Source organism: Silurus aristotelis, assembly GCF_946808225.1.
Source record: "Silurus aristotelis genome assembly, chromosome: 13".
In the NCBI taxonomy this organism is placed as follows: domain Eukaryota; kingdom Metazoa; phylum Chordata; class Actinopteri; order Siluriformes; family Siluridae; genus Silurus; species Silurus aristotelis.
This window is the reverse complement of record NC_139586.1, coordinates 23,169,203-23,186,876: the sequence shown is the minus strand read 5'-3', so window position 1 is coordinate 23,186,876 and position 17,674 is coordinate 23,169,203. Positions and strand designations below refer to the sequence as shown.

The following is a 17,674-nucleotide window of genomic DNA, read 5'->3' as shown; positions in this document are numbered from 1 at the left end:
GAACATAGTGCTGCATTTTACATACATCTTAACTAAGGAACACACTAAACATTGCACATTACTTCCCCAGGAGGTATTAGAGCAGTTGAAATTTGGTGGACAATTCTTTCATACTGACCACTGGATGTTCAACATGGCACCTCATGGCAAAGAACTCTCTGAGGTTTTGAGAATTAGAATTGTTGCTTTTCATAAATATGGCAGAGGCTAAAAGAAGATCAGTAACACCCTGAAACTGAGGTACAGTACAGTGGCCCGGGTCATTGTCAGGAATCCACCTGCCACGCCCCCTTCGGTGGCTGTCATTGCCTCCTTGTGCTCCCAAGCTCTCAGCCCAAATCACGCACAGCTGGAGCTAGTTATTCACTCACTCCCAGCTCCAATATAAACCGCTCTCTCACCCACACTCCCCGTCCGTTATTGCACGTGCTGTCTACGTGTGATCCCGTGTGTTTCGTGTTGGCGTGTGTTCACTTATGCTTATCCCCGCTACGTGCCGTTCGTCTCGGACTTTCACTCTTCGCGTGGACCGCGCCTCTCCCCGGACTCCGTATCCTGGATTATCCCTGCGAACGCAGGTATTTGTGTTGGCTCTGCCTTTGTGTTTAATAAAGTTTGTTTGCCGTTACTCCGGCTTCCGCCTCCACCTCTGTTTCCAGCATGACAAAAGGACTGAAAAAGGGGGGGCGCAAAAAAATAAAAAAAGAGAAAAAAGAAAAGAAAGAAAGTAAGGACATGATCGGATTACCACAGTGGTCCCGGCGTGATCCGAATTTCGGAGGCAGGATTCGTACCGCCGCGATGAAGCGACCACTAAGCTCCATCATGGATTTCCCAGCTCGCTTCTCCGGCGAAAGAGCTGAATGGGGGAATTTTTACGGAGCGTGAATCGGTACATGGAGTTGAATTCGTCCAGCTACCCGACCGAAAGAGCAAAAATCGCGCTCCACATTTCTCTGCTGTCTGGAGAACCTCTCTCTCTTGCCAGTGAGTTGTGGAGCGCGACTGGAGGCGAGTTCAGCTCATGCGCCAGGTTCATTCAGCTTCTAACCAGGGAATTCGGGATACTCACTGCGGATCTCGATCACCTCTTCCCCGCTTCCGAGAGCACCGTTCCGCACCAGAGTTTCCTGGAGAGCTCCGCTCCACGCCAGGACCTCCCAGAGATCTCCGCCCTACTCCAGGCCCTTCAGGACGGCTCTGCTCCGCCTCAGGACCTCCTGGAGATCTCCGACCTGCTCCAAGACCTCCAGAAAGGCCTGGCTCCGTTCCAGGTCCTCCAGGAGAGCTCAGCTCCTTTCCAGGTGTCCGCAGAGAGCTCAGCTCCGTTCCATGTCCTCCAGGAGAGCCCAGCGCCGTTCCAGGTCCTCCAGGAGAGCTCATCTTCGTTCCAGGTGTCCACAGAGAGCTCAGCTCCATTCCAGAGCGGCCCCGAGAGCTCCTCTCGGTTCCAGAGCGGCCCCGAGGTGAGCTCCGTTTGGCCCCAGGACCTCCGTGAGTGCTCGGCTCCGCCCCAGGACCTTCGTGAGTGCTTGGCTCCGCCCCAGGACCTCCCAGAGAGCTCGGCTCCGTTCCAGAGCTTCGAGGAGAGCTCGGCTCCATTCCAGGACCTCCGAGAAAGCTTGGCTCCGTCCCAGGACCTCCGAGAAAGCTTGGCTCTGTCCCAGGACCTCCCGGAGATCTCCGCTTCACTCCAGGCCCTCCAGGAGAGCTCCGCCTCGCTCCAGGCCCACAAGGAGAGCTCCACTTCGCTCCAGGTCTCCACCGTGAGCTCCTCTCTGTCCCAGAGTGACCCTGTGAGCTCCTTTCTGTCCCAGAGCGACCCCCTGTCCCAAAAGCGACCCGTGAGCTCCTCTTTGTCCCAGAGCGACCCTGAGAGCTCCTCTCTGTCCCAGAGAGTCCCCGAGAGCTCGGTCCCGCTCCAGAGAGTCCCCAAGAGCTCGGTCCCACTCCAGAGAGTCCCCGAGTGCTCAGTCCTGCTCCAGAGAGTCCACGAGAGCTCTGTTTCACTCCAGAGAGTCCCCGAGAGCTCCGTTCCGCTCCATAGTCCTGAAAGGAGCTCGGCTTCGTCCCAGGGTCTCCAATGCCAAATCAAACATGCGGATCATAAATACGGATGATCTGCTGTGGTGACCCCTAATGGCAGAAGCCAAAAGAAAGTTTTATACTAAAATGTTCCAAATGTTGAGCTATTTTATAAGTTGCTCAGTAAACCACAAATTACTGTATAATATATTACTGAATTACTGTATTTTTTCAAGACTATAATCACACTCTTGCTATGACCCGAATGAGGATGGGTTGCCCTTTTAAGTCTGGATCCTCTCAAGGTTTCTTCCTCATAAGATCTAAGAGAGCTTTTCCCTTCCACAGTCGCCATGGCGTGCTCATCAAGGATAAATACACATCATTCACCTTAACTCTTAAATTCTGTAAAGCTGCTTCAAGACAATCCGTTGTGAAAAGCGCTATAGAAATAAACTTGACTTGATTTGACTTGACTTGACTTGACTTCAAATGGTTGCTGAGGGGTGTACAAAATACTATACATATTTTCATCATGTATTAATGGTCATACATGTATAGGACTGTGTGTGTGTGTGTGTGTGTGTATGTGTGTGTGTGTGTGCGCGCGTGCGTGTGTGCGTGCACTGACCCGGATCAAATTCGAGTCCCAGCGCTCACACTGCACTTCTCATCTATCCGTCACCAAGGAGGCCGACAGACCTCCAAACAGCACCATATTATACAGAGAGAGAGAAAGACACACATAGCATACATAGACTGACAGACAGACAGACACCTAAAGAGAACAGCTAGGGAGAACAGGTACAGGGAGAGAGAGAATGTTTGTAAAAATAGCTTTATGTAGAAACTTACAGCAGTGTTTTTACTATTAGAAAAGATTCCGGGCCAAACCTTTTTCAAGACTAAGAATACTGAATTATTTATTTTACATTTAAAGAACTGTTTAGTGCAAAATGTATAACTCTTTAAAAACTTTTCATCTCTGTTTTATGGAAAAAACCTAACCGGTTTCTACAGGTTTCTTATTTCCTAACATTTTATAGACAAAACAAGGAACTTTTGTCTCTGAATGTCACTGCATAGAAACAGACATATCTTTACCATGTACATGCTACACACTGCTTAAAATTGTATGAGCGAGAGAGACAGTGAGAAAGGGGACAAGGAGAAAAACAGATAGAGAGGAAGACAGAGAGAGACAAACAGGTGGTAAGACAAACTGGGAGACACATTGAGAGACAGCCAGGGAGGACGACACTCCTGGGAAACAGACGAGTCTAGGTGCTGAATAAAAGCCTTTCATTGGCGTAAACAGAACTGCATGAGAAGCACACACACACACACACACACACACACACACACACATGATTCAAGCAGAACATGGATTCTTGTCATTTTATTAAGAGTTGAACCATATTATCAATATTTTTCATAGTGTAACACCTGACTCAGGTTCATCAGCAGACAACATTTAATTCGAACCATTTCTAACATATTTTCGAGGAGAGTTTAAAGTGATTTATGTGGAAAATATATTATGAATAACCTTTATTCTCAAATTTATATTTTATATTAATTCTTTAGAATTAGCTGTTTCTTTAGTGCAGTGGTTCCCAACCCACGGTCCGCGGACCGGCACCGGTACCGGGCCACACAGAAAGAATACATAACTTACATTATTTCCGTTTTATTTATTATCTGATTCTAATCGATGTTTTATTTTGGAAAATTACCAGATTCTCTCCGCCACATCTGTCTATGACTCTTGATGCATTTCAAGATGCCTCAATCACATGTCTTACCTCCATCCGCTACCTTCCTAAAGGTGCTGCTCTGGCCGCTAACACATAATACATTACCGCTAAATTGAAACCCACAAGCTAGCAAAATGAACAAAAAAACAACACAGTGGATTCACGTTTATTATTATATTTAGAAAATACCAATTTTTATGCCGGTCGTATCATTTTATTTTGTTCTTTTTATCTGCCACACCTTAAAGGCCGGTCCATGAAAATATTGTCTAACATTAATCCGGTCCGTGGCGCAAAAAAATTTTGGGGACCACTGCTTTAGTGTATTGTATAATTATTGACCCCCCCCTGCACCCCCCCTATTTTTTTTCGCATTTTGCAGCATTACACACTGGACTGTATTGGACTTCAATAGGATGTAATGTCAGAACCCTAAACAAATTATATTTTAGAAGTGAAGACCTCCCTTCTGTGAAGCAAGTTGGTGGTAGCTTTCTGTTGTTTATCTGACTTATCCCCTTTTTACCTACGCACTGTGTAATCCCATGCCACTTTAATTGCACAAAGGCTGCTTTGATTCAATGAATTACATAGCATCTGATTGTAAGTGTTAGCACCAAGACTAATTTAGGGAGTGAGTATGTACTTGAACACAACTCAAGTTTTCTATTTGTGTAGATTCCTGTCTTAAAATTCCAATTAAGTTAATTTTAAATATGTGAAAATGTTCAATAAAGATAAATCCTTGTGTATATATGCTATTCTTTATATTATATATGAACAGTGAAAAACAATAAAAAAAAAATTATTTTAAATGAATGAAATAAAGAAGCTGAAATATTTTTACGTTTTAATTAGATGTGTTTCGGTCAAACAGGATTGGTCGAATGGTGTTTCAGTTCCAATTTGAAATCTTTTGTGCTAAAAAATCAATCTGAATCATTTCAGACAAAACAATTTGGCCATGAGGACGCTTCGCTCCTTTCCACAAAATTCCTGCTTTGGCTGAACAATAAACGTCCTTCATATCAAACGGAGCAGAAAACCACGCATCTTCTCTCCAGTGTGGTGCACAATAAACAGATCAGAGTAGGCTTTCACGTCTCATTTCAGCCTCAAAGAGCGACAAGATGTTGAAATTACTGCCTAAACTTTCCTGCACTCGGCTTTAAATCCCGTCTATTATCTTACAGCTGAGTTAATTAAAGTGGGTGAAAGTGGAAATCAGCAGAGGATTGCCCGTTTGCTTGCTCTCTGGTCAGGAAAAGAGTGACGGCCATGACACGACTTTATAAAGATTACCGACGGGGACTGGAAAAGTACGGCTGGATTACACACGCAACATCCAAAAATCCCTCACAATGTGACCTCATCGGGTAATTCCACAGATCATTACAGAGTTTCCCAAAAAACATAATTTTGCAATTACATGTGCAATTAATTAATAGCTGTGCTGTCATTACTGTGCTGAAGGAGAAATAAAAGATGGCCTCTTGAAATAAAGTGGCCCAAGTGAAACCACAGGAGGCTGAAGAAGGGTGGATGGAAGGGAAGAAAAGGGTAAAAAAGAGATGGTTATTAAAGGATTGCTGAGTTAATCTGGGAAGGAGGGATGTGGATAGAGAGGAGTTTTTTCTCTCCATCACAGAGGAACTCTTGAGTGGATTCGACAGGCAGTTATTGAGCAGCCCAGAAAAATCCCAAAGGAGAGATTAATGAGATCTTTGCACTTGAAGATTGTCAATGAGCATGTAACACACACACACACACACACACACACACACAGACACACACAAACATGTTCATGTAACTATCCGTATAAGGCCGTTTCATTGCTCTTTCTTGTGTAGACCAGCTAAATTGTCAAAGATTTTTTGTTTGGTACTGCCTCACAGACAACAAAACAACATTAGCAACTTTTTTTTGCATTCTATAGCTGTAATAAAACTATTAACAATGATCAACCTGCTGCATAAAAAAAATGTTATATAATTTTTGTGTGTTAATGGAGATTTGTGCTCATTCAGCCACAGGGGTTTTTAGTAAAGTCAGATATTGATGTAGGTAAGGTGAACAGGCCTGGAGTGCAGTAAGCATTCCAATTCATGCCAATTGTGTTATATAGAGTTGAAATCTGAGCAAGATAGCAGACAACTCAAGATCTAAACCCATATAAACTGTTTGTTCATGGATCTAGCTTTGTCCACAAGGACATTGTCATGCTGTAACAGGTTTGGGTCTCCTATTTCAAGTGAAGAGAAAATCTTATGCTACAGCTTTCAAAGCCTTCAAATACAATTGAGTTCCTTTATCTTTTTGGTAACAGTTAGGGAAAGAAGAACATATGGCTTGCAAAAACAGGTGTTCCAAATGTTTTAAACAATACACTTTATAAGAATTTAGTGTACAATTTGGAACTCTTAAAATGTTTTCTTCAGCTGTGCCTTAGGATAAACCCTAAAAGGTGAGGATGTCACTGCATGTTTAAATGTATGTTGATTCTCACCATTTAAGTGATCTCTAAATATGCACATAGACTGTTTTAATTTCATAGTATGTAAGCTGTTTAAAATAACACTCAGACCCAACATTCAGACATTGAGGTTAACCAGAAACCCTCCCCAATTACACCATGTTCTCGGGTGTTGATGCTACTTCAGCTTATGCCAGATCAGATTTCCGCTCTGCTATTAAAACTAAGCTGAAAGATGTTCATGCATTGTTTTACAACAAACAGTGAATCAATCTTCTACACGCATTCCATGCTCGCTTTGAGCTGTCTGAATTAGTCATAAAGATGAATCAATTCTACATATGCTTTTACTGTTTTTGTACTGTCAAAAAATGTAATTGATCTAGAACCAATGTTCTTTAAATGTCTTCTGTAGACAATCATGAAGCTGTGAGGTATGTAAATGGCATTCATGATCAAATGTCCACCTCCATGTTTTGCAGTTACAGCATGGTTCTTAACATCTCTACAGTTTGTTTGAGCATGCTTAATACAGCAGACTTTGACTTGCTCAGCAGCAGTAGCAGGAGTGTAGCAGATCTACTCCACCAAAACCAAACCTATCTACACTCTATTCCCTTAAATAAACTCTCTTCATCTTGATTGTTGACAGTTTCTTTTCCATAATTGTATTTTTTATGGATTGAATGTCAGAAATAGGGGTGGCCTGTATACCTGTCAGGCCTATGTACTTGTCAGTCCCAGTAAAGGAGACATGGCCTATGTTCCTGTCAGTCCTGGAAAAGGGTGTATACTTGTCTGTCATATAGAAGAAACTGTAGCCTAGGTACTTGTCAGTCCTAGTGAAGAAGGTGTGGCCTATGTACATTTACATTGTACAGCATTTGGCAGACGATCTCATCCAGAGCGACTTTTAATATATTTTTTTTTTATGTAGCCGAACAGTGACAGCTTGGTGGTAATGAGCTCTGAACTCCAACACTTAACCACAGAGCTAGATGATTTTGTCTGTCACTTCTCTATGTACTGGTAGTCGCAGAGTTATGATGGTTCAACTTATGATTTTTTTAATCTTACAATAATGACAGTGATACAACTAAATTGTAAAAAAAAAAAAAGATTTTTATGTGTGGCAGGCAAACATAGTAGCGTATATGCAGTATGATACATTGGTACACTGCCAGGATGTTCTAATCTCCTGTCATGTGAGATGCCTTACTCTCGCCAGTGCTCAACAGAGTTAAGTTTTCTTGGTGTAAGAGCTCATATTTTTATGTCTTTTGGATTTTTTAAAGCCCAATTTTAGCTGTTGTCTCTCTTCTTTACATTGACGTCTCCGGGCAATGAAACAGAGCCCACTGATTAGTGTCATGAGCTACAGGTGTGCTTCTTAAAGCTTGTTTTGTCCAGCTCCGTGCTTCAAACTTGCCCTCATCTATGCAAATTACAAAAATGAACAAATTGCACTATTCTTCAACACTCCTGGGTAAGCTAGGCTATGTCTTGACTTGTTTTGATATTTTTTATTTACCATGGGGTCATCGGACCTATGTACTTGTCAGTAATGGTGAATAGTGTGTAGCTTGTGTACTTGTGTGTCATGTAAAAAAGGGATGGCCTATTTACTGGTCTTGTCAGTCCTAGTAAGAGAGGTGTTACTCCTTTGCCTTTTTATTCATGCTAAAACTTATTCATATATTTCTTCAAACCTCCTCATTTAAAACCATTTAACTTAGCTAATAAAATGCCTAAATGGCAGCCAATCACCCCTGTAATGTCTGCATATATGTGTGTGTGTGTGTGTGTGTGTGTGTGTGTGTGTGTGTGTGTGTGTGTGTGTGTGTGTGAGTGAGAGAGAGAGAGAGAGAGAGAGAGAGAGAGAGAGAGAGAGAGAGAGAGAGAGAGAGAGAGAGAGAGAGCACGATAGATAGATATTAGTGACTTGTGAAGCTAATTACTACACTGAAACAAGAGTGCTTGGGCTCTAGTTTCTCTCAACTGGATCGATCTGATGACAGTAATCAAACTGTTCGGCTCACAATCTCTCTCTCTCTCTCTCTCTCTCTCTCTCTCTCTCTCTCTCTCTCTCTCTCTATCTCTATCTCTATCTCTTACTCTTTCTCCACACACATACACACAGTTTTGACTAGTCAATAGTAATATTGGAAATAACATAATAGTGGGGAGTTGGAAGCTTAGTGGGATTAAGGCATTGGACTTTGGATACAATGGTTGTGAGCTCAAATCCCAGCCTTGCCAAGCTGCCATTCCTGGGCCCCTGAGCAGGGCCTTTAATGCCATAGCTGCTCAGTAGTATGAATGAGATAGTCGTAAGTCAATCTGCATAAGGCCGTCTGCCAAATGCCATAAATATAAATATTTAGATGTTTACAACCTGAAAAACCATGAAGTTTGATGTGAAGCTTTACTTTAGCAGATTATCAGTTATACAGACACACGTTGAGGGTGTCCTGTGGTGTTCAGTAGCACACACTACAGTGGTGCTAATCTTTCTGCAGAAAAGAAAGTAAAAGAAGCCATCCCTGCAGCACTGATTACTTGTTTCACCTGAGTGTAATTCAAGCCGAACACAGCCGTGCTGGAACAGCAGCCACAGCTTCAACGTCTGCTAACAAGGAAGGAATGAAGGAGGGATTGGGTTTACTCTCTGACGGCTCACAGAGAGAGACGGACGAGTGCGAGAGGAGCCCAAAAAAAGTGTGTCATGCACCAAGGGGATTGAGAACAATACACATGGCATGAGGAGACGGGTAACGTTACTGGGTGGAGTCAAGGTCTGGTTTTAGGAAGCTGTGAGAACTGAAATTCTGTCCTTTGCTCCTTTGCTCAGAAAAGAGAGAGAGAGAGAGAGAGAGAGAGAGAGAGAGAGAGAGAGAGAGAGAGAGAGAGAGAGAGAGATGGGCAAAAAAAGTGTGGAGGACAAGTGATATAAAGACAGACAGAAAGATAGGGGAATGTGGGGACAGGCAACGTGATAAAGTTGTGTGTTGAGTTGAGTTGAGTTGAACAGAGAGAGTGAGAAACAGAAGGAAACCAGGAAAAGAAACAGAGATAGAGACCAATAGGACAGAGATTGACAGAAAATGGACCTACAAGAAGAGATAAAAAGACAGATAGCAGGAAAGGTAAACAGGTCAAGAGAGACAAGAAATTAGATAGATTCAGACAGACAGACAGACAGACAGACAGACAGACAGACAGACAGACAGACAGACAGAAAGTTAGATAGATAGATAGATAGATAGATAGATAGATAGATAGATAGATAGATAGATAGATAGATAGATAGATAGATAGATAGATAGATAGATAGATGTTCACAGTTTTCTTTGCTACACTTAAAAGCGTAAGAGGAAAATGAAGAGAGAAAAGGGGAGAGGGGAAAAAGAGAGATCAGCCATCAAGGTCTAAACCTTAAACAAGCAAAACATTAATGGACATGTGAGTACAGACAAACAACACACATGGGAGAGTAAAAAAGGTTAAAGAGAAATAGACGGATAAACAAATTAAGAATAACAAAATAGATGGATATGGGGACTAAGCAAGAGTAAGATAAAAGGAGACAAAAGAAACAGCCAGGAATGTAGGCTGAGAGAAAGAGTGCAAAGGATGGAGAGACACAGGGAAAAGAGAGAGAGAGAGAGAGAGAGAGAGAGAGAGAGAGAGAGAGAGAGAGAGAGAGAGAGAGAGAGAGAGAGAGAGAGTGTCCGGTGTCAGTCTGTTCCCTGCAGTCGTTCTGAGTGACTCCGCCTGGGTGAAGATTCCTGCTCACCAGCTGCTGCTGCTGCTGCTGTAACTGCAAAAGGGCAGATATAACACCCCCTCCTTTTCCCACACATACACACATACACAAACACACATGCACTATATAAAACTATTTTTATATTAATGTTGAATTGGTCTGAGTGAATTCTAATTGGTCAGAAGGGTTTGTTTGATGCACTGTAACAGAAGCACTGGCAGTAGTGAATCACATAAGTCATAAGTTTATATTAATGCAGTCATTAGAAATTTTTAACAATTTATGTTGGTAATTCAGTGGTTTTTGTCTCAGATGCTCCACACAATTAATATGGTGAAGTCCTCTGTAAAGAGAAATGTGTTCATTTACTTTTATGGTATTTGGCAGATGCCTTTATGTAGAGCACTTTGCAATTATCTCAGTTCTCTTTGCCAAGACCAGCAGTGGCAACTTGGCAATGCTGGGATTTGAACTCACAACCATTCAGTCAGAAGCCCAGGATTTTAACCACTGAGCTACCACTTCCTCCAGATTCAACAACTATGAAAGGAGTCTCCAGTTTCAGCATTTGGAACCATCAGAGATCAAGCCGTGACCTTTTTTCTCCAGGATGGTGAAGTTTACATTTATTTACAGTTTTCTTGGTATATTTACAAGCTAGGGTTTTCGGCTTATTAACTACACCAGAGAAAAGTAAAAGTCTCCCCAAATGGAAATACTTTAGTAAAGTACAGATATATAAAAAAGCTACTTAAGTACAGTAATGAATGATAAAAGACATAATTGTTACTTCATCTTTTATGTCACTGCTTTTGTCATGATGTCCAACTCTGACATTGGGTGTGTTTCTGTTTATTTTCAACAAGCTACTCTGTTCCCCTTGTGAAAAGATCACTTGCAAAACATGAGCGAGGGAGCGATGAACCTGGCGCTACGCATGTAAAAAGAGAGAGAAAGTCTTCAAACTGAGTGTTTAGTGTAAAGCCTGATGACTCTCTTAAATGTGTTTACTTTCAACTTGAAATATAAAAGGATTAAAAATGATATTGCAGATTTCAAACACAGACACAGATATCAAGTGTCATCACGGCATTACAATTGAGATTCTCGCAATTATAGCCTTGATGGCCACTGCTTTGTACACCTCCAATTTTTCAGGGCCTTCGCAGCTCCTTTCACAACACTATTAAGGAAAATTGGCTCTAACAAGCCGGCATTGTGTATGTGCTTTTCTTTCGGCCCCTCTTTTGCTCTACACACTCCGCATCTGAGAAGATCATTATTTCCAATTGAAGATGTTATTATAAAAAAAAATTCTCACCCCCCCTGCTTCTGATGAGACGTGATCTCTTCAAGATACCACATCGAATTCGAAGCGACAAAGAGCGTATCAAACCTCTCGGATGCACACAATAGACGCAGCGAGCTAAACGAGGTCGTATTGTGGCACACAATCTGAGTGTTGGGTCAACATATAAATCAGGGACAGAGCAGAATCCAAAATCGAGCTGCCTCCTTGCAACATCCTTTTACTAAATAAACAGAAGGAGGTGACAGGTTCTCATCCTAAATCAGGGTGAATATGAAGCGAAAGAGGTGTTTTTTTTCCGTAAAAAAAAAAAAGAAGGTCATGTCTCTTTTAGTTGAGAGTAACGTTTCCTGTCCTGTGGGATTCACCACACCTTCATCTCAGGAGACCAGACAGAGACCAAGAAGAACACTGTGTGTGTGTGTGTGTGTGTGTGTGTGTGTGTGTGTGTGTGTGTGTGTGTGTGTGTGTGTGTGTGTGTGTGTGTGTTTCAGGTAGTAGGAAAAAGCAGCACTTTGATCCAGGCTCAGGTGAGCTCCCAGGGGAGGTGTCTGGTTGACCAGAAAGCTCAACTTTAGGCATCTGATACCTAAAAGATGCTCTTTCAAGAGCTCAGGATTGGCGTTATTGTCCATCATCCTGTCACTCCCCCTTACCTCCCCCACCCCAAAATCCACCTCTACCCTCCACTGCCCTCCACCTTCACTCTCCCAACGTCAGGATGTACATTACTCATTTGACGTGAGAAAATGTATTTTAAAAAATGTCTATTTTGCAAAAAGGATATACTATACTACTACTATTAAATACTATACAATATAATTTTTTCCCTCCAACAATTTGCCTATGAGTAAAAAATTTATTTATTAGATTTATTTACAACAAATTTACTAACAATTGTGTTTTGAGTTACATTTAATAATTTGAAACATCTACAAAACAAGCCAGCTCCTGTACAGTTCCTTAGAAAGCATTAACTTTTCAAAACAATTGTACACATGGGGGCTCAGAACACAGATGTGCACCAAACAGAGAAATAAGGATACAGTGCAAAAAGACAGAAAAAGGTCATTTGTTTGACCTGACCAACAACCAATCACTGACATTTTCCACCAGCAAGCAAATGATAATATTTTGTGAATTCATGACTAAACTCATGACTATTATTTCTTATATCTTGCACTGAAAAGATGATCGTCATATTTAGCATTAAAGATACTTAAGCTTGTGAACAGAAAAGTGTACAAAAGAGAATTAAAAACTCCATGTCCCATGGGCGGAGCATCTGAGACTCATCACTAAATTATCATCACAGACTGAACCTCAATGGCATAAACATGAGACATGGACTAAAACTAAATCAACGGGACAAAACACACATTGAAAGTATGACAGAACACACACACATGACACAAACCATGACAGTTTGCTTCAGTTTGTGTATGCCATAGTTCATAACAATCCTTATTCGGAGAATGTATAGTATTTATAATAAACAACATTGTCACAAAGCAGCTTTAAAGAAATCTGGAGGTGAATTTCTATTTTTCAATCCTTAATGAAAAAGTGAGGAAGAACCCTACTCAAAAAATAAACTATCCTCATCTGGCTGTCTTCAGTGTGAATTTAAATCTGTACAGTATACAGTGCCTTATAAAAGCCAACGTCATTGTCAATACTTGATGTGTGACGTTACACTGATAATTCTGGCTGAGAACCATATAGCAGATTGCATTAGTGTTTTATGTCGCTGCATTATGAGGATTCATCTTTTGTTATATAAACCATCTTTGCAAAACTTAATCAAAATGATCAGGGTGGTTTCTTCTGTTCTGGCCATCATTTACATTAAGGTTTCCATTGTGCAGGAAAGCCACATACTTTGCTAGGAAATTTATGCGTGTTTAAAGTCAGGTTATGAACATATATTCTTGGATTTTTAAGTGCACTATAAAAGCCATAAGTTGGTCAGACTTTTCTTGAGTAGAATCATCTAAAACATGGTTTCCCCCTGATTTTAAACACTAATACTTTGTTTTATTCGCTGTCAAATGTAACACAAAAAAGCAGGAACATTTTTATGAATGAAAAAATACTAATGAGGTCATATATTAATAAAGAAAGATTAGAGGCAATACTGTCTATTGGCAATATACAAATCTCCTGTTTTATTTATAGGTCATTCTCCTATTCATATAGTTTTTTTATTTAAACAACTTAATGTGTAACACAACTCTGAATACATGTAACTAAAAATGTATGAATAAGAGTCCAGGGAGAGTCTATATAATTGCAATTAAATGTACAGCTCTTAGCCATACAAGTTTACAGTGTTGAGGTAAAAATTAAATTAAAAAGACCACTCTACAAGTTTAACAAGATCCAAACAGAAGATATTTGATAATAATGAGGACAGTGTTTTGTCACTCGATCTTAACGATGCTGCAAAAAACTGTATAAAAGCAGATCATCTGGATTTTATCCCCGCCACACCGCACAGCTGTTTGATGACGGGCCATGGACTGTTTATCTTTAATTATTAAGGGGTTTTCTTCTTCCCTTGCATGCAGATGGTGAAGGTGAATAATTGATGAACAATGAGCAGGTAAAACAGAACGATCTGCACTGCAGGGCCATGGAAAGACAAAACACACATTAAACATGCAGTTAGGATGATGAAATGATAAAACTGTTTAAAATAAATATGTATCACTAACTTTTGTCAAAAATACAGCAATTTATGACTGGACTTATGTAAAGTGTTAAGAATGTTTTTTTTTTTTTTTTCGATATACACTATATAGTCAAAGGTTTGTGGACACCTGACCAGAAGATTTGTGTGTACTTTTTGAACATCCCATTTCACATTTAGTCCTATTTGCTGTTATAAAATCCTCCAATCTTCAGGAAAGATGTTCCACTAGATTCTGGAGCGTGCCATTTCATCCCAAAAGGGCTCAATAGTGATGAGGTCAGAGCTCTGTATCAGGCTACTTGAGATCTTCCTCTCCAACCCATGTATCTTCATGGAGCTGGCTTTGTGCATTGGAGCATTGTTATGCTGGAACAAGTTTGGGTTTCCTAGTTCATGTAAAGGAAATTTTGTTCTACCTCACCAGAAGACATCATACAATTATGTGCCTCCAACTTTGTGTTAACACAGAGCCTTGATCATGAGTCCAACAGTGGTACCTTGGGAGTAATAGGGCTTAAAACCCCTGACCTTCTGACCAGATAACCAGTACCGTAGCTGTTGAACTATCAATTCCCCGCTTGGCTTGGCTTGTCTTATTAGGCTTTGTTTATTGAATATTTTGTGTTTGATGAGGAAACAAACAGTTCAGCCTTTTTTATTCACAAAAATTTGCAGCATACAGATCAGAATTTTAAGTATTTTTATAATCCCTCTCTCTCTCAGCTGAGGCTTCATGTTTTACACACTTGCTGTCACGTTTAGGGTGTGTTTGTTTTGGTGAATTGGCTCTAGCATCATGTTGACTTGATTACACATGTAGACTTCTGTAAGCTTCCAAAAAGCTCACGTTGCTTTGGCAGGTACATCGGCTCGGCCTTATCTCTACTGGACATGATTCAAAAACGTTAGTGTTGACTTTACTTTTAAAGCAGAGCGCCAAGGAGGATTAATGTCAAGTATTTAAAGCTGCTTATATTTGTTCAGACTAACATTCACTTACAGAAATGTCACGACCACTTCACATGTCAATAAAAGTGGGGTTATAAGCCACTTCACACATATATTTTCCAAATAAAATTTGTGTATACAATATAAATAATGTATTAATTTCAATAAATCATAGATATAAATAAATTTTTTTAATTTTACATGTTGTTTTGTTACCAAAGATTTTTTCACATCAGACTTGTACGTGATAGAGTTTCTGATGAATACTATGCTTGTTTTTTTGTTTTACCATTCATTTATTTTACATTAGATTTTTTTACAATATGTAATTATTTCAGAGTCATGTATTCATATTCATGTATGATTTTTAACACAATATATTAAAAAAAAAATTGGATTGTTGTTTTGAGTGATTCATTTAAATTCACACAAATACAGTAAAACTGTAAAATAGTTTTCTAATGTCATTAGTTGTATTTTTTAACCTGAAAACTTCTGTGCTCAGTGTGTGGTTTTTATTTTTTTGCATAGCAGTAGCACTCTAGCAGCAAATTAATCAAACTGCTTTATTTCTAACATCAAGCACTGCTGCAATGTTTAGCTCAGGAAAATAATGTGTGATTAACATCATTTGATTACAAGTGGACAATTTATTTATTTATTTATTTACTACTTGAAAATCAGCATAGAAAACCAGATCTATTGATCGTGCAATGAGAGGATGTGAAAAATAAGTTTAATAAAAAAATGTGTTTGTTGTGCAGCTATATGACTTTCAGGTAGACCATATCATCATTCCATCTTTCTATGTAAGGGGGTGATTCAATTCCAGACCTATAAAATCAGATTGTGTGGCTTTGATGTATTTTTCTTAAGATGGAAAATTATATATATATATATGGAATGGGAGCTTTTGACTTGACATGAGAGTTAACACCACTCCTCTTCTTCTCACACACTCTTTTATCTTCCCTATTGCTTACAGAGGGAACAATGAAGAAAGAGGAATATGGAGAAAAATCTGTGCTCTCATATCGAGTTATCCTTCCGCCAAGTCAGCTGGGACAGGAAAAGGAGACGGGCGTTTCTCAGAAGGAGCTAGAGACTGAAGGAATATGGACATCAGCACCACCCAATCCCATAGGAGCATAGTTGACAGGAGAGACGGAGGTGAAGGTACACTTCGAGGTCCAGAATATCTCCTCGACCTGCTGGTCATCTATAATGATCTCACAACATCTGTAAGCATTCCAATCTAAATCTTTTTATTCAAGAACAAAGAGAAAGATGTAAAAGCATATTATTTTGAAATAGGGGGTACACAATATTTTACTATTTTACAATCAAGAAATATCATACCAAATAACCGTTACTGTTACAATAATGTAATGGCTTTTATATCTGATAATTACCACATGATACACGTGAATCAAAGTCCAGATTTAGGCATTCAATTAATTACTGTACAATTTATAGAAACATAAGAGCAAAAGCAGTTTTGTTGCTTATATTCTTCTTCGTCTTTTGGCTGCTCTTTTGGCTGCTCGGTCCCCTACATTTGCCCCTTTCAAACCAACTACATGCATGTCTTCCCTCACCATATCCATAAACCTCCTTCTTGGCCTTCCTCTTTTCCTCCTTTCTGGCAGCTCTATCCTCATTCTTCTACCGGTTTACCCCATGTCCCTCCTCTGCACATGTCCAAACCCACACAATCGCGCCTTCCTCACCTTGTCCCCATAACATCCTACATGCGCGGCCTCTCTAATATACTAATTTTTAATCCTGTCCATGCTCGTCACTCCCAATGAAAATCTCAGCATCTACAGCTCTGCTACCTCCATCTCCACCTCCTGTCTTTTAGTCAATGCCACTGTCTCTGAACCATGCAACATCGTAGGTCTCACACAGTCCTATAAACCTTCCCTTTTTACTCTTGCAGATACACTTCTATCACAAATCATTCCTGCAACTCTTCTCCACCCACTCCACCCTGCCTGCACTCTTTTCTTTACTTCTCCAACACACTCTCCATTACTTTGCACTGTTGACCCCAGGTCACTAAACTCCTCCACCTCCACCTCCACCTCTTCTCTCTGCAACCGCTTCACTCCACTAGCCTCCCTTTCATTCACACACATGAACTCTGTCTTAATCCTGCTGAATTTCATTCCCCTTTTCTCCAGCGCATACCTCCACCTCTTCAAGCTCTTCTTAACCTGCTCCCCACTCTCACCACAAATCACAATATCATCCACAAACATCATAGTCCATGGAGACTCCTGTCTGACTTTGTCCATCAACCTGTCCATCACCACTGCAAACAGGAAAGGGCTCAGAGCTGATTCTTGATGCAGTCCTACCTCCACCTTGAACCAGTCTGTCGTTCCTACTGCACACTTTACAGCTGTAAAACTGTCCTCATACATGTCCTGCACCACCCTCATTGTGCAGGATACTTATCTGCCACACCTAAATTCCTCAAACAATACCACAACTCTTCTCTTCACCCTGTTGTACACTTTTTCTCAATCCACAAACACAATGCAACTCCTTCTTCTCCATCAACATTCTCAAAGCAAATATTGCATTTGTAGTGCTCTTTTTTTGGCATGAAACCATACTGTTGCTCACAGATGGTCACCTCTTCCCTCAGCCTGGCTTCCACTACTCGTTCCCATAACTTCATGATCTGACTAAT

General features: G+C 40.5%; 1 protein-coding gene and 1 long non-coding RNA gene across 2 annotated transcripts in view; both read left to right on the top strand.

Moving 5' to 3' along the window:
• The window catches only part of LOC310736125, a 261,350-nt gene that overhangs the window by 116,581 nt on the left and 127,095 nt on the right, over positions 1 to 17,674 (top strand). The window lies entirely within an intron of this gene.
• On the top strand, positions 845 to 16,125 carry LOC310736173 (uncharacterized protein; the record flags this gene model as incomplete). Its single annotated transcript, XM_083559549.1, has 3 exons — positions 845 to 1,304; positions 1,365 to 2,076; positions 15,959 to 16,125. The coding sequence occupies exons 1-3, from the start codon at positions 864 to 866 to the stop codon at positions 16,123 to 16,125; spliced, it is 1,320 nt and encodes a 439-aa protein (XP_083415675.1). The 5' UTR covers positions 845 to 863.